We start from the raw sequence: 17,801 nt of genomic DNA, 5'->3' as shown, positions 1-17,801 counted from the left end.
AGCGACTGAAACGTGATGACAAAACGTCCCCTAGTGGTGTGTGTACAAAGAAAACAAAGAAAGTTGCTCATGTTCTCAAAGCATCAGGATGCTCTGGCTGCCAAATCAACAGGGTATGTGTCCATGTTTGCTTGTTTGGTGAATGCACACCCAATCTCTACATTCTAGCAACTGGGATGATTTTTAGGTAATGTCAATGCAGTCATTCTGGATCTTTCCATTCCAGACAGCAAACACACAATGTGGGGGTTAGAAGAAGATGGAGAAGGCAAGTAAGGGCTGCAGCTGAGGAGGGGTGCCAGGTGCTGGCCTTACTGACACGGCCTCAAGAACCTGTCCTGAGAAGGCTAGGAGAAGTTTGCTGTCAGTAGGACCCCACCGACCTGACTGGGTTGATGGTAGAGCAGAAGCCAAGGAGAACATTCATTAAAAGCATTTGTAAGCCACTACGGCTTACAAAAGCTCCTTCTGCTTGCAAAGAAAATAGCTCACTGTGAGCATGGGGAGGGAAGGTGAAATGAAAGCAATAGATAATGGACATGGAGATTCTTGCTTTATAATTAGCCTTAGTGCCCCCTCAGCACTTAGCCCCACTCCTGGCCAGCAATCATTGTCCCTCCTCGTCCCTCCCATTGCCCTCCACTGGGCAGCATCTCCTGGGAACCAGCTTCAGCTTTGCTCCAGGCAGGGAACCATGCTACCTTGTGTATCATGCAGTCATGCAGGGAAAGCAAGAACTGATGAGGAGCAATTTGATGTTCCACTCTGCGCCTGAGCCCAGATTAGTTTAAGCAAACAATGAAGGCTGTGTAGAAAGGATTTCATTTTTCCCAGCATGATGATTTTCACCATGAATCCACCATTTATGTCATCTCACCTAACTTTAAAGCTCCAAAGAGACACGATGACTCTAAATTGTCTTAGTATTGTCTAGGTAATAGCAGTGTCTCAGACATGAGTCACCACTCATCTCACCTACCTTGGGATGGGTTGTCTCCACTGAATATAGAGTGATCTAGATGAGACAACCTGTGTGGGCTAGATACTTAGCTTTTAGATTAAAAAAGAAAATCCATTTTTTGGGGTATCTATAAATCTCTCGAATTTCTTAGAAACAAATTTCCTTAAAAAAGTGTGGCAGAGATATGGTGAAGCTATTTTTATTTTTATCAGGATGCTTTTCTTAGTACAGGAACTGGAAGGAAATGTCTTTTTGGAAGACAATAAAATCATAAAAGATAAGATTTCACATTATTTTGTCCTTGAAATCCATGATTTCTCCTCAGGGTTTGTTTCAGTTTTTCTATTTCAGAAAATATATTTGTCACATGAAGAAAACTGAGGGACTAGATTTGTTCCCGTTTTCTTTGGTATAGAATCAGAAAAGTGTTTTCTTGAAAGTAATTATATTCATATATTATACTGATACATATATATACAGGAAACAGAACCAGGATCTGACACACCAACCTCATGATTCCCACAGAAGAAATAGCTGTGGAGCAAAAGAGGCTGTGTTAGAAGGATGTTTCCCCACCACTGAAGCACAGGATAAACGGTCAGATTAAATCCCTTCTGCCAATTTAAAAGCATTGCCTAACAGTTAAGCAGTGTTATACTCCAGAAATTAAACCAGACTGCAAAGATAACTTAAAAATGCACACACTGAAAATAGAGGTAAGTGTGGAAGGGCTGTAGACAAAGAAATAAAGCTGAAATTTCTATTAATCTATTTGTGTGAGCTGCCATTCAGACAAAAGGGAAAAAGATCTCATTCCTGGGAATTAAGGAGTCATAAAAATAGGCAATTTAAATCACCACAGCCTCTCGCAGTCTGTGTTAATTTGCACAACGAAAACTTCCATGGTTATTAATGGGATGCCCTCTGCGATAAAGGCCTTTCCAGAGGCTAGAATTGGAATTCAAAATTATCTTCATTAACTGGAAATGTGTACTGGGAAAAAAGCACAATGCTGTCCAACAAGGAGAAATGTAGGACCGCAGTGTAGTGAGTGTAATCACACTAGGTTGTGTGATTCAACCTTCACATCAACCCTTACATGCAGTCCAAGTGCAAAGTGCCCCAGAACATCATGGCATCACCCTACCATAAGAGCAAGAGCCACCACTTTGGGATCAAAACCAGGCTCATGTGCTCCTGCTCTAATCTTTCCACTGGGCCGTGCCCACTCGTGGGCACAGTGCTTCAAGAGAGACACACAAACTAGTTGACATAAAGGATATAATCAGGCAAAACAACTGAATGAATCAAGTTGCTAAATCCAGCAAAAGCTGACTGCAGGAACAGATGTGTCCTTGAGGACACAAAAAGACTAATGTAAAAAAGTAAAGGACTAATCTCTTCTTCAGATCCACTACAGACGGGACAAAATCAAAATTATGATACAGAATTCAGAATGAAAATTTAAAAAGAAAAACAAGGTTTTAAAACATATCATAGATAGAGAGACTGATTGAGACTTCACATATTTGAAGGCTCAAAAATAGTTTTTAAATTAGAGAGATAGGTGATGGATCTTTGAATTTCAGCCCAGCTGAATTTTCCCTAGTTTTATTCATCATCTTCAGGTTGCTTAGACCTAGAAGTGTTTAATTTTGTCTTGTTCATTCATCAAACAAAAATCCTTTCTTAACAACAATCCTGGACAAGGTAATTTACAAAACACATTTCTCAATAGTATATCGTGCAAACATAAGCACTCTGATAAAAAGACTGATAATAATATCTCCCAAACCTCTGCTGAGGGTTTCTTTTGAACTGGGCATTAGCAATTACACTAGATGAGAAAGCCATGACAGACTAGAGTCATACAGAAGTTATTTCAGGTTAGAAAAGTTAGAGATGCTGTTGACATTATTAAGGTCACCAACAAATTAAAGTCAAGAGGATTTCCTTGGCTTTACTTGAGCCATTGCACACGTTGCTGTTCCACAAGGCTGCTGTGTTTGGAGCATGGAAGTCCTTGTCATCCAGAGAGCATATTCGTGTTTTGTTATCTTGCTCCAAGTCAGAAAACCTGTCTGAAGATTGTGTGTATTTTCCTTTGGCTATGAAAACAGCTTGTCATTTTCTTTTTCTAATAAAATTTCTGAATCCAGAGGCTGGAATAAGTCAAACAAGGGAAAAATCACCCCTGCAAACCCCTTTAATCAAGACCATAGTTAAATCCTCTTGGAGATGTTGGGTGGCATTTTGGTACCACAATGCCATACCTCCTTCCAGTTCTTGCTGGCCAACTTCCTTGCTTTTTTATCTCTCAGGATTTGTATCCATTCTGCTGGGGAGGACCAGCTGTGACTGTGGAATGGGGATATACCTAATAGCCCATTCCAGTGGAGGTGCTGTTCCTCATGTCTTGAGGTGCAAAAGCCTTTGTCTGATATTAGAGGAGCTGCCTAATACAAAGAGGGATTCAACTATCAGTGGACAAAAGCTTGTTTGTACTAGAACAAGGATGCAATCTAAGGCAATTTAGCTCTAGCTGCTGGGTTGTTTGGGAAACAGCCTGAAAAAAGAGGTTTCCAGGTAAGAAATATAGACATTTCTATTCCTAAACAAATAGAAAAAAGAGAGAGATAGTCCATGCCTGGAGTGGCTGACTGGCCTCTTAATATGAGAACTGCAGGCTCATGGTAAATTCTTGGTCCTGCTGTCCTGGTGTCTTTCTGTACCACGTTCTTGGTCTCTTGGGTGAAGTAAAGGCATGATCCCTCATATCACAAGCCAGTAGCAGTTTAAGTCTCTGAACAGCTTCTTCTTGACAGTTGATATACTCTGGGAATACACAAATTATCTTTCTTTGATAAAGTTTAAAAATGATGGGGTTAGCATTGCAGCAATTGAGATTGTAAGAGACTTGCAATCATGGAGCAAGCCAAGCAATTTTGCAAGAGTGTTCTTAACACACAAGACAAATATATAAATCCCCTTGTTAAATTGGGTAACTGTCATGCTCATGGTCAGGTTTACCATTAGATTGCATTGTACTTTCTTGAAGGAGGAACAAAAAGAGAAAACGGGGAATGCCATGATTTTTATTTCTCCAGTACAGTTAGAGTCTATTACTTCAGGGAGAACAAAAAGTCTTGCAGGGTTACTTGAAGCTTTCCCTATCAGCAAAACGCCTTTTCACGGTCCAGGCAATACAAAAATTCCTGTAGGGAGTAAATTAATAGAAGAATCAAGTAACGTTACTGTGACTGATGTGGCCAAGTCCATTTTGGCACTACTTGTGGTTGCTGGTCGAAGACTTGAGGAGACGCTACCTGGGACACCTGCGGTGGTGGCACTTGTGATGGCATCTGTGGAGGTAGCCGGAGCATTTGTGTCGGAGCGCAGCGGTGCCGTCCCACGCTGTGGAACCAGTTTCCCTGGATCAGGCAACCTTCAGAATCATACTTAGAATGACATTTGTTAGCAAAGTGCCATCCCTTTCGACATCGTGGACACAAAGTTGGTGCTTTTTTCAGAGCCAAGCAGTCTTTCTTAAAGTGGTCAGGCTTGCCACACCCATAACAGACTTCTGCAGACTCAGAGGGACCTCTTATGGCAGCAAGAGCTTTGGCCATAGTTTCATATTGATATTCTAAAGTCCCAATACGATTACATGCCTCAATCATTTCTGTTAAAGTTGGGTTTTGATTTGGCAAAGACTTAAGGAGTTTTTTGCAGTCTGTGTTAGCATTTTCAACAGCAAGTTTCAAAAGTAAGATTTCATGAGTTTCTGCATTTTCAATTTGGCGTTTGAGTGCTTGCTTAAGGCAGTCCACAAAATGCATGTACGGCTCTTGTACCTCCTGAGTGATGGAGGTAAAAGTTTTTTGGGGTCTTTTAGTATCAGGGACCTTAAAGAATGCCTGCTGAGCTGTTTCCCGGGTTCCATCTAAGGCTTCCCTCAGGCAGTCTCGGGCTTGGGCAGCAGGATCAGTATGTGGCCATCCCCCTGAGCTATCTGATTGTGAGGTTTGCCAGAGTCATATTAGCATGACCCACATAAGTAACAAGCAAATTCTGCACACCTCTCTCCCACTCTTTCTCCCATAAAGCAAATTGGGCAGGTGTTAGCAGTAACCGAGCAAGCATCCTTAAATCATGTGGAGTCATTGTGTGGGCAGCAAACACAGATTCCAGAATGCTCGTAAAAAATGGAGAGCCAATGCCATGATCAGTAATTGCCTGTTGGAGCTCCTTAATTTCTTGGAAAGAAAGTGGTTCCCATTGGGCTGTCCGTTTTTGTGTTCCCGAATAAACAACCGGAGCCACAATATTTTCAGCAATGTCCAGATCCCCCTGTATTAATGCTTGTTGTTTCAAACGAACCCAGTTTTCATGAGGGTCAGGAGGAAATAAATTCAGCTCATCATCAGGATCAACAGTCCCAGGATCAAAGGGATCCTCCTCTCCTTCTTCTTCACTGTCCTCTGGGCCGTAGCCAGCAGCGAAAGCCCCAATGGCTTGTGAAAAGCCTTTCACCCTTACGGTTGGTCGAGTGGGGGCTGCGAGAGGGGGTGTCGTGGGTTGCGCAGAGAGAGATGGAACAGTCTCTCCTGTCTCTTTGGATTGTGAAGAGCTCTGAGCATCTGTAGCAGAGGGGGTGGGAGCATCCCCCTTATTTTGAGCCTGTGGTTTTTCTTGGGTTTTTAAAGTTTCAAAGACGACCGTCCAAGAAGGAATCATATTTGCAGCCACTTTGTCTCCCTTAGTTACAGCATTCCGAAGTTTCACTCCCACTTCGTCCCACAGATCTGTTGTAAAGATTGTGGTTCGGGAAACCCCCGGCTGCTTTAATGATGTCCATTTTAATAAAGTTTTTAACTGATTTGGGAGGCAGATATCTGCCATGCTGCTGTAAGAGTTTTCACATAAGTTCAAAAACGTCCCTTTTGTCTCTGGACATTGCCTGTCCCATGTCTCCCCGTAGCAAATTAGAATTCAGGGGAACCAGCCCCTGTGGCTCACCTCTTCTCCAGAAGGGTTGAAGATTTGTTGCTGGCCAGCATCTCCCGCTTCTCCCGAGCATCTCCCGCTTCTCTGAGTGTCTCCTGCTTCTCTGAGCATATCCTCCCTCCTGCTCCTCCGAGCGGAGTCTCGTCCTACAAGGGACTCTGCTGTCCGGTAGTTGCAGTCCTCACATGGGGCACCATTTGACGGCGGTGTAAAAGAAAGGATGGGGTCTTCCTGATTTGCAAGGAGCCATGAAGTCGTTTATTGATCCACAAAGCAAAGTTTATATACTTTTTCTATTGTTACTAAAAATAACGCACCAATAATATTTGTGTAACTAAGGTATATTGCTTACTTGTAACTAGATAACATTGTTCAATCTATGCCTCATTTAAGCTAGCCAGGTAGATATAATATTTCCTACAAATCCCTATAGAAACTGCAGGTTAAGCACTCTGTACCAAGAACCTTCTTATCTTTTGCATTCCTTCTCCAAAATTCCGCTTTCTTCTGCCAAGGCTTGGGCCTACTCACTCCTGCCAAGGCTTGCGGCCTACTATGGCTAACAGATCCACATCAGTAGTGACAAGCTGAGCAGTACTAGCAGTTCTGCTCTCTTGTTGTATTCACACAAGAAAAATCTTTTCTCATTCTCTAAAATAATGACATTAATTGCAGAACATGCAGAAAAATGGAGCAGTTTAGATTAGCAAGTTTTTTAATCCTACTGTAAAAGATGTGGACTCTTGAACATTGAAAACTGAAAATGTTCAGGATGGATTTGCTATTTTAACATCTCCCATTTTGGATGAAAATTTAAAACCCTTGAATACTTACTATTAAAAAAACCCAAGCAAACAAAAACAACCCCCACATCCCTCCCTCCCCCCAAAAAAAAACCCCACCAAAAAAACCCCCAGGAGAATTACAGTAATTTCAGGAGTATAAGGCTCACCGGACTATAAGCTGCACTTTCAGGTGTCGGTAAATTTCCGAACTTTGTCCATATATAAGGTGCACCGGAGTATAAGGCGCATTTTTTTGCAGTAAGCATCTGCACCCAACAAAGTAATCAATTAGTAACAATCGCACCAGCCGTGCTGTCTTGGGTTACAATACAGGATGCGATCAAAGTATCTGTTCTATCACCATCTGTTGTGACCAGGTGGGGCAGTGATCATTATCTCTGTGGGAGATACTCTGCTAATGGGCCATCCATTGAAATCAGGTGGGGCATTGTTCTTTATCTTTGCATACCCCATCCCTTCTCCAGGGAGTTATCTTCTGCTAATGGCCCATTGAGTCCCACGGTGTGACTGATAAAATGACTTCATCCCATTGGGAGTTGCTCCAGCCAGCGGGGAGACCCCAGCCTTTCCTATCTACATAAAAACTGAAATTTTGGGACACCAAGTCACCCTCCATTCCCTGGACTACAGAGGAAAACCGGACTTTTTTTCCATATCATCACTGGACCTTCGGAGGGAGGCTGCTTCCTTCTACAAGACCACTGCTTCAACTGAACCACATCTGTCACTGCAGGAGGACTGCAGCCACCATTTAATGGGACTGCTACCAACACCCTGACTGGCAGGTGTCACACTGACGGGGTGTCAGGTTTTACTCTGACTTTGTGTCTTAGTTTGGAGGACAGGTGTCTGCTGAGAAAGGCAGGAGCTTCTCTTTGAAATGGAGAATGTAAACCCCCTCCCTCCAAACTAGTACAATTTTGAAATCAATGGGCTCTCAGGCAAAGATATGAGAATTAGGAATAACAGTTCTTTACTAGGGAAATTTAAAATAGAAATACAGTACTACAAAGAAACAAACTCCAAACCCTGACAAAGTCAGAGTACAACCTGACATCCCGTCAGGCAGGGTGTTGGTAGCAGTTTGATTAAATAGTAGCTGCAGTCCTCTTGCAGTGACAGATGTGGTTTAGTTGAAGCAGTGGTCTTGTAGAAGGTGCAGTTTCCTTCCACAGGTCTAGTAGTAATGCGGAGAAATCTCGTTTTTTTCTAGAGTCCAGTAGAGAAAGGGCTACTCAGTGTCCTAGAATTTCAGTTTTTATCTAGGTAAGAAAGGCTTGGCTCTCTCCCCTGGCTGGAGCAACTCTCAATGGGATAAAGTAATTTTATTAGTCACACAGTGGGACTCAATGGGCCATTAGCAGAAAATGACTCGCTGGAGGAAGGATGGGGGGTGCAAAGATAAAGAACAATGCCCCACCTGGTTTCAATGGGTGGCCCATTAGCAGAGTATCTCCCACGGAGGTAAGGATCACTGCCCCACCTGGTCACAACAGATGGTGATAGAACAGATACTTTGATCACATCCTGTATTGTAACCCAAGACACTTTGTCAGTGTTTGGGGTTAGTTGCTTTGTAGTACTGTATTTCTATCTTAATTTTCCTAGTAAAGAACTTTGTCCATATATAAGGCACTCTGGAGTATAAGGTGCACTTCCAGGTTCGGACCAAAATTTTAGTCAAAAGGGTGCACCTTATACGCGTGAAATTACTGTAGTTTTCCAGAGGCAGACAGGTGCCACACAGTTTGACTGATTTGTGTTGGGGATTTGTAATCAGCTTATTTCTAAGGCACATTGCACTTCAGACTGCAACACTAAAGGGAATCAAAGAAATACACCCATTGACCTAATTAGAGAGTTTTAAAGGTACTGGCTAAACCCCGATACAATTAATTGACTTTTTAAATAAATAAACAAAGCAAAAATAATAAAACACCTCTTTTTCATACTGCCAGATTCCTTCCCAGCAGAAACCCTAGGGATTTCTGGGGTCTAAATGCTGCCGACAATTATCTGGCAGGGGCGTGCAGAGAAGATGGAGTCAGATTCTTCTCAGATATTCATCATGAAAGAGCAAGAGTCCACAAACAAGGGTTGCAATATGGGACATCTTGGTGAGACATTAGGAGAAAAGTGTTCTTCATGAGGGTGATCAAGCACTACGTTGGGAACCCAGAGTGTTTGGGGGATTTCCATCTCTGGAGATATTCAGAACTTAAACACAGTAATTTCACGATTATAAGCCGCGCCATTTTGACTAAAACTTTGATCCCAATCTGTAAATGCAGTTTACACTCAGGAGCGGCCAATATATGAAAAAAAGTTCTGAAATTTCCCAACCCGGAAGGTCAAGCTGACGTGCTGAGCCGAGCACCTGCCAGTAAAACCTGGGATTGCGCGATTGTTACAAATTGGTTACTCTGTTGTGCGGTGGGTGGAGGTGGGCTCCCTGCCACCGGCAGCGCTGGGGGGAGGCGAGGGGCTCCCTCCTGCCAGCCCCGTGGCCCGGGGCAGAGGTGGAGGACTCCCTCCTGCCGGCCCCGCGGCGGCAGGGGGAGGCGGGGGGCTCCCTGCCTCCCTCCCACCACCGCCGCAGGTGTGAGCAGACTTTGTCCCCACCTCCCGCCGCTGCCGCAGGTGCAGGTGGGCTCTGTCCCCACCTCCCGCCGCTGCCATGGGTGCGAGCGGGTTCCATCCCTCCCTCCCGCCGCAGGTGCGAGTGGGCTCCCGCGGACACCACGGGGCAGCGCCGAGCCGGCACGAGGGAGCCTGGTGGTGGTAATGCAGGCGGCGGGTGGGGGCGAGTGAGCCCAGCTGCTGCAGTGGTGGCCAGCCCCAAATGGCCCCGCTGAGCAGCAGCGCTGAGCTGGGCTACCCGGCCCCATCAGCAGCCCCGAGCTGGCTGAGTCCGCCCAGCCTCGAGCTGAGCCAGTAAACCCTGCAATCCCGTGATTCCATTACTAATTCGTTATTTTGTTGCACGCGGGTCCTCGCTGCGAATGAGAGTGCAGTTTATAATCAGGTGTAGCTCATATATGGACAAAGACCTAAACGTTGCTGACACCCGGTCGTGTGGCTTATAATCAGGTGTGTCTTGTAATTGTGAAATTACTGTAGATACTGCCCTGAGATATCTGGCATTGTTTGGATTTGCTTTCAAGTGGTTGGTTCAGGTGACCTCCACAAGTCCTTCGCTACTTAAATTACTATGCACACACAGAAGTATGCAAAAGACCTATTTTCTTAAGGAATATTCTTAAAACTAAATGGTACTTAAACAGACATAATCAGATGAGTGCTTTGCACACATTGCATATTATTTATTGGATCACAGAAACATGAATGTAAATTATGTAAATTAAATTTTATGTAAATTAAAATTTGTTCTGCAAGTAAAGAGTATGGGTATAAAGGCTACAGGCATTGAAAGGCCAGAATACCTGGGCTAGAAGCAAGCTTCACACAGTAAATGCTAACGACCTGAATATGAAGACTCAGATGATTAATTCATTTCCTAATGCTCAAGAAAAGATAATCTGGGAAAAAAAGTCTGAAAAGCTCTTGATTTATTTGCTGAGAGGCCTTGTCTCATTAAGAAAGAAACATGCTCAAACAACTGGGATGGTCACTGGAATCTTCAGTCTTAGCTGTCACAAGCAGCAGGAAGTTGTACTGTTCACCCCTGTAATACAAATATGTTTTGAAAGAAGGTTCTCAATCCAGCAAGGCAAAACTGAGATGTTTCTACACAGAGTTCACATGAGATATTCCTGAAAATTTTGGGGAAACAATTTGATTGACACTTAAAAACCCAGGGAAAACTCAAGTGAAGCTAAGAAAGACTGGGATAAAGTTCAAATCTAAGTTTTATATTTTGTCATTGAAAGTGCTTCCATTATGTTTGAATTTGAGAGAAACACATTTGGGTAGGCAACAAGCCCTCTAGGAGTTCTTTTTTTTTTTTAAATTTATTTGGCCTGGAATGGAGCCTGATTTAAAGTGCATAAACACCAGTTCAGCCCCAGGTTTGATTCTGGGACTGCTGCTTTCTCATTTAAATGTTGTGCTTGATAGCGTTCCTATCCCCTGTGAAGAGGTTGCCTCACTGAGCTGCTTTCTAACTAACTGCCTGGGTTAGCCTCCCAGCCCAAGGTTATGGAACATTCTGGCAAAGCTGAGATTCACTGCCATGTGAAACCTTCACAACATCTCAAACATGTTGGCAGCTGTCACTTCCCAAGGAATCTTTATTGTCAGAAAAAACATACAGCTAGAAGGAACACGAGTTGAATTTTTTCTGTTCTGTTGAACTTGAACAGAAGCAGTTTTGCATGAGTTTGTCAATATGGTATTCCACCATAGTCTGCTATGCTTATGCGTTACATACAAGAAAGATCTATAATATTTTCTTCCTTTTAGACTTAGGGAAACAGACAAGCTGAGAAAGTCTATTCACTAAGCCAGGACAGTTGCTCATGGAAAGGGAAAATTCTGGTGTTAAAATCACTTTCTCATCTTTTTGAAATCCAGCGAAGCTGTATATATATATATATTTAAAAAACTTTTTGAGAACCTCTGTGTTTTTAAAAAAACTATTTCTTAGCTCTGACTTCACCACCATGGATGAGCAGGGTCCCTTCACAATCCAATGCATGCTAGTAGTTATAATCTTTCCCACCTCAACAACTGAACAAGCCCCCACTCTGCCATAAAATTCTCCACAGACATGATGGTGACAGTCAGTAGCAAATATGAAAAATTCATTCCCATTGTATCACCAGATTGTAGAGGCCCAGGGTCCTGCTACTGGGACTGTAACACTTCAGTCCTTGAGAGGCAAGAACAAGAGATAAGAAACACCCATCAAAGGTTATGGTGAGAAGTATTAAGGTCTCCCATAGGCTTTTGCAGGCACATGTTAATATCTCAAGTTCTATTGGTTTCCATAGTTGTTCCACCCCTGTTCACCTTGCATGTACCCTTCATGAAATGTTACTCCCTTCCTTGATCCCCATTGGCTATGTTTTGCCACATTGCTCCACCCCTGTTATCCTATTGGTTTCCCTGCTTGGTTGCCCCTCCTCTGCTACCACTTTCCCTTGTTCCTATTGGATGTTGGCCCTCAGACCTGCCTCTTCTGTTCCATATTTAACCCTGTGCCCTGTACCCAGGTTTTGCCATTGTTCCTGGCTCCCTTTGAGATCCAATGAATCTTCCATTGGATTTCCATACAAACACCTATCCTTTGCCTCTTTTGTCAACCAGTTTTCTTTTAAGCAAGTGTGCTCCGGGCCCCTAAGGTGCAGGTCAGTCTTGGAGGAACCTATTGAAGCTCACCGCTTCACCAGATAGTTCCTATTTGCCATTCTGTTGTGATTTGGTACAAGACAGATAATAAATGTGGGCAGTACTGCTCAGGTACTGCAGGATGTGTTACGCATTGTACTCCAGGAAAATTCCACAGAATTAGACAGATATTCCTAATTTAAATGTCAGCAGGAAACATAAATTTTTAATGGTGTACCTATCTATATTTTTGTAGAATATTTTCAATGTGGAAAGATAATATTATGTTACTCAAAGGGCCATCCATAATTTTTTTATTTTTGACAGCTCTATTTAAAACTCTGAAGCGTTGTTTTTCTTAATCACTTAAAATGATTATGCATGCCTAATGAGTAAAATTAAAATATCTCAACAAATGTAAAAAAAAAAAAATAGTTTCTAGGCATATTTATATAGGCAAGGCAGACAGGTGCAAATCATGTGCCTGTGTGGAGCACAGGGACAGTAGTGCGAGGGTTGCTGGTGTAAAAGAGCCCAAATCAGCTGGCTCAGAGCTGCTTCCCGTTGGACTGTCATACTGCCAGATCACTTCTGTGTTGTGTTTAAGCAGCTGGATGAGGCCAGCCTGGCCAACAGAACTGCAGCAGCAGTTTCCCAAGGAGATTATTGTCAGCGCAGCATCTCAGGAATAGGAACAGTCATTACAGCACATTGCAGAGGCTGTGTTCAGGAGTCCCTGACACCTTATTTGTGTAAACTTAATCCTCCTCCTCTCCCCTCACTGAAAGTTTGCAGAGTTACCTCTGAATTATTTGATATGTCTATTTTCTAAAATGTGTGATTGCATTTTCAGAGATTACTCCAGAAATTTGACAGCACCCATTATTATTTTCCTATTATGTATTCAATGATGGGATGCTCTGTGATATTTGCTTGAAAATCAGAACGAGCAATAGCATAAGTAAATACTTTTCAAGAGATAAAGTGACTCTTACATTTAGATGAAAGAATAGGGGCATCAGACTGTAACTTCAGCAGTCTCTGAGAACACCTGGAGACAACTCCGTGTAACTTGGTAGTCCTACAAAACCTTTTGTCGTGTCGGTGTCCTCAGCTCTTTGCTGGTGATAGTAAACCCCAACCTTTGTAAAGAGCATTAGCTCCACGGATATGTAGCCCCTGTTCTTAGAGTTGTGCTTACTTGACCTAGGTTGTGCTGTCCTGTTTAATATCTGAGTCCGGGCTAAAACATACAGGTACAGGGAATGCTACAATGTGGGGGGAGGACAATCAAAGACATATATTTAAAATAATTTGTGATGGTTTTTATAGGTAGTTCCTTCTGAGAGCTGTAACACTTCAGTGTCACTGCCGTGCTAATGCTGCATGGCACAGGGACCTGGGCACATGGGGCCAGAGGCAGGGGTGTATCAACATTTGGATCAGTGGTTGGGGTTCCCACTTGGCAGGGGAGACACTGGGGTTCCCACCAACCTTGGGTATAGACAACAAACCTTTGTGTCCTGCTCCACAGGTGAAGACTCTACACAGCAGGAAACAAAAAGTACTACTTGATGTATTCCCAGCTCTGCTGGGAGGTAGAAAATGATGGTAGGAACACAGTCCCACTGAGAAAACTTGCAAGTGTTGTTCCTTTCTCTTTTTGAGCAGCCCAACCTTTACTTTCCTGCATAAAAGCAGTTTATCTCCTTTCTCAGCAGAGCTTTTAAAACAGTGAAGATCTGACCTCATCTTTCTGAGGACAAGCACATGCTCCTACCATTGTGAAAGCTTCTGGGCTGTTTAGTATCTGGCAGAAGGAGATGCTTCCTCCTTCCCTGACAAAGCCTCCCAAACCTTGCACAAAATCGGGCCAAACCTATTCTGAGGTTCCATCTTTTATCCAGGCAGGTTTCTGGTTTGTACCTTGGCAGGTTTGCAGAGTTAAGAAGGTCCTAAAGTAGATGAAGACTACAGGTATTTAGATGATTTCTGCTCTTTCTGGACTACAGTATTTGGCAGGTGCAGTTGATGATTACTTAGAGCCCTTTTACACACATATGAAGGACGTTGTAAAGGGGTGTATTGAACTCTCCTTTGGCTTGGGAGGCTGGAGCTATAATTAATACCAATTTCCACGTCTGTTCAGAATTAGGTGCTGAAACAACCAGCAGTTGTAGTTTAAGTCACTAACCTACTTGGATGCCCCACAGAAAGGCACCCAGGAAGAAGGATGATCTGGGTTTTCAGGACAATTTGTCATAACACAGCAGCAAGACCTAAATGGCAGTGGGTTTGAGGCAGTGCCTTTGCCATGGGAAGCACCACCTCATCTTGTGTAGAGTGGTGCATGGATACACCAAGTCCTGCCCCAAAAACTGCCATTCTGTATGCCAAGAGTCAGTCCAGTTAGTTCACGACGCCAAATCAGACTTCATTAGCAAAGCTTTGGTGAGCAGCTAGCCCTTCTGCAGTAATGACTACCGGAAGAAAATCTTCATTTCTCTAAGTGGAGAAAATGCTCCATTTCTGAGCTAAAATAAATCAACAAGATCACCTCCGGCATTCCCTCCAAAAAGACAATAAAAACCTGAACTGGCAAAACACTCTCAAATCTGAAACTGTGCAGGGTTTAGTTGTTAAGCAGAAGATCAAATTTTTTCTGAAAGAGAAGCATTCATAGCTCAGCCTTTAACAAGACTTTCTGGCACTGAAATTCTTTCTGGTTCTAATGCACATTATTTTACTTTTGTCATATTGCCACAACAGTATAACACAGACACTATCTGGGGTCGGTACCGGCTATCCTTTTGTAGCTTGGGAGGAAGAGAAGACATCAGCCCTTGCTCATTAGTTTGAACAGCATATGAGATACCCTGTCATTGGGTAAAATCATTAAAAAGTCAGTAAAACAGGCACAGGGTATCACTCCCTAGTCTCTGTTTATCAGTTTAGATCATGTTTTCTTATTACTGCTTTAATAAGGTAGGTTACACCTGCATTTTCCAAGCAGAAATAGCTTGTGTCCTCTATCTGCATCCTGGCATACAGGCTCTGGGGTCAACCTGTGTAGTGACCACTCACCCACCCTGCCTTCACAGTCAGCCACAGGCTACAGTGTGTTTGAAAATCCAAACCCTATTTGTAAGCTACATTTTGAACGCTGAACTCTGTTTTTCAAATACATTCAGCCTGTTCCAAACTGAAACTTAGATTGTTTTAGCTGCTTAACTACAGCATTGTAAAGAGGAAGATGATGCTGTTTGGCTTGCTCAAGTGGGCAAGGACAAAGCCACAACATGGGCAGAGCTGGTGGAGGATGGCCAGCTGAGTTAACACGTATCAGCAGCACTTTCCACATGTGAGTTTTACAGAGTGCTGAAATTGCTGGCAGGGAGCGCTGTCTTCCCTGAACTGTAGTCATCAGAGCAGGTGCTTTCTCCTTCTTTCCTACAGCTGCACCAGCTGTCACTTGTCTCTAGAGTCAAAATATTTTCATGCCTATCAACAGCTAGTAATTGATGTGAGATCAGTGAATCTCCTTGCAAAGTTCATGCTACATGTGCCAGAGCCAGGCATCCGGCAGAGACTCAAGTTCAAGTCTAATGAGAAGCCCTCAGCTACAGAATCGTTTCCTTTAGCAATGGATAAGCATGCATGACTACCCTTGGTTTCCTAATTATTGTAATTTGCTCAATTGCTCCTATTAGTGAGCGTTTTTCTGCCCAGGGACTTTCTAATTGTGGAATTAATTGCCACTTTTACCATTATAAAATACTGCTCCCATGACATTGTTCAGATTTACAGCCCTGACTGTGAAAAGAAGACAGGAGATAAAGAGAAAGTTGTTAAAATATTATTCTTGTCCCCTGTGATTTTTAAAAGAGCATTTTAGGAGTCTAACATGGAGAGGAAAAAAACAAGGAATAAAAAATAATTTTAATCCTTGAAATCCTAGGTAGGAAGTACTACCTTAGCAATTATAAGAATCATGTTAAAAAAGACCCTCATTAATTAAGAGTAGCACTATGGACCATCTCTTTATTAGGGTTGGGAACCTGCTGTAATTCCACTGATCCCACTAGGATTGTGTCAGAGCACTACCAATCTCACAGATACAAAAGTTGCTTCTGAATATGTCCTCTTTCACCTCATGTGCTGTCAAATGATATAGATGCCTGTATCTTTCCAGCTGAAATTGATCTCTTTGGTGCTGAGCTCTAGAAAGAACGGCAGGATATTCCTAGGTGGACTTTTTTAATGACTTGAGCTTGTACAACATACCATAAAAGTAAAGAGATGTGGCATTCAGAACGAAATTAGGCAGTAGCAATAGGCATAGAAATCTGAAGGAAATATGAACTTCAGAACTTCTCTTTTTCCTGTATTCACATATTGGTAGGGTGATGTTTAGTTTTGGAGATGACTGAATACACTTCCTATTCAATTCAACAGCATTCACTACTGAATGACTCATCTGAAGCATTCTTAACAACAAATTTCAAGAGACACTGCAGCCCTCACTCAATTTACCAACAAACAAAGAAATTACAATCTTTCCCTTATGACTAAAAAAACCCCCAAACAACAAAAAAACCCTCTCACTTGTGTACAGTGTTTGTTACAGATGGAAAATTGAAAATAAATCCTCTATGTCAAGATGATGCCTCTAAGAAATTACATTTAAAAATGGGTTAAAAATAATACAAACTTTTGACTAAAGATTTATGTATAATTACAATTCCTCTACAGAAAACCAGTACTGTCCTCTCTTGGAAGGGGATAGAGTTAGCTAAGATGTGTAAATCTGAAGTCAAATTTCTACAAGTATTTTGCTTTTCAGTAAATGCCTCACATATGCTGTCAGCTGTCTTTGCAGGGAAAAAAACCCCACCAATATCTAGGAAAAAATAATCTTAGTTGCCTCCCTACATATGCACTGAAAATGTTCCAAAGCTGCAAGCATTTGAAAAAAGTAAAGCACGCTTTAAAATAATACCTTAAAGGAGTAGTAAAAGGATCCCAATTCCTCTTCTGCCACCACTTCTGTGAAAGTCATTGTTTCAGTGAAGGTGACAGGGGTAAGATCCAGACAGCTGGTGCCTCCCTGTGAGCTGCTGTTGGCTTCTGAGGAGTTGACCTCCATCACTGGATTTCTGAATTTTGTTTAGTTTTCTAGGTGCTTGTTTTAGTAAGAGTTAATGCAGCCAGGCTTCTCCTGTAAAAGCACGGCACAAAACCAGCTTCTCACTGGCTACCAGAGGTGTCAGGCTTCATTGCAGCTGAGTGGTAAAAAAAAAAAAAAACAAAAAAACAAACAAAAAAAAAGCTGGCATTCCTTTGAGCTTTCTTTTGGTACAACTCTGACAACAGTCATCCACATACTCTTCCCAACAGCAACAGCCAGTAACAAAGCACAGACCCAGCCATGTGCTTTGTCGACTCTGGATTACCTTGTTACCTTGCACCCCAAACTGTTAGCTCTGGTGTCAGGCACACCTGTAAAAGCATGGAGCTCCTCCCTGCTCCCTGCTCTAAGCCCCTAAGCCCAGGAGCCTGGGTGTTCCACTCAGCATCATCACTTACTTACCTTAGCTGAGCTCACTATGATTTTCATTACCTTTAGTCTTACAATATATCCATAAAGCACCAACATGTGCTCCCATACTAGCAAAACCCTATTAAGTTTGTAGGCTTAAAGCACCACAGTTTCCCTGTCAACATCTACCTGACTTCAT

At 42.7% G+C, this 17,801-nt stretch overlaps 1 protein-coding gene across 2 annotated transcripts in view; it reads right to left on the bottom strand.

Moving 5' to 3' along the window:
• NPSR1 (neuropeptide S receptor 1) overlaps positions 1-17,801 on the bottom strand; it is a 118,308-nt gene that overhangs the window by 49,439 nt on the left and 51,068 nt on the right. Inside the window, exons 1-2 of one of the 2 annotated variants that reach the window (XM_033073107.2) lie at positions 17,063-17,521; positions 5,981-6,199 (exon numbers count right to left, since the gene is read on the bottom strand). In XM_033073107.2, the coding sequence (XP_032928998.1) occupies positions 5,981-6,199; positions 17,063-17,209 (366 nt within the window). In that variant the 5' untranslated portion in view covers positions 17,210-17,521. Of the gene's footprint in view, positions 1-5,980; positions 6,200-17,062; positions 17,522-17,801 lie in introns of those variants that run through there. The other variant, XM_033073116.2, reaches the window with a different exon arrangement.

The sequence above is a fragment of the Catharus ustulatus genome, chromosome 1 (assembly GCF_009819885.2).
Source record: "Catharus ustulatus isolate bCatUst1 chromosome 1, bCatUst1.pri.v2, whole genome shotgun sequence".
In the NCBI taxonomy this organism is placed as follows: Eukaryota; Metazoa; Chordata; class Aves; order Passeriformes; family Turdidae; genus Catharus; species Catharus ustulatus.
This window is presented reverse-complemented; position numbering and strand designations above follow the sequence as displayed.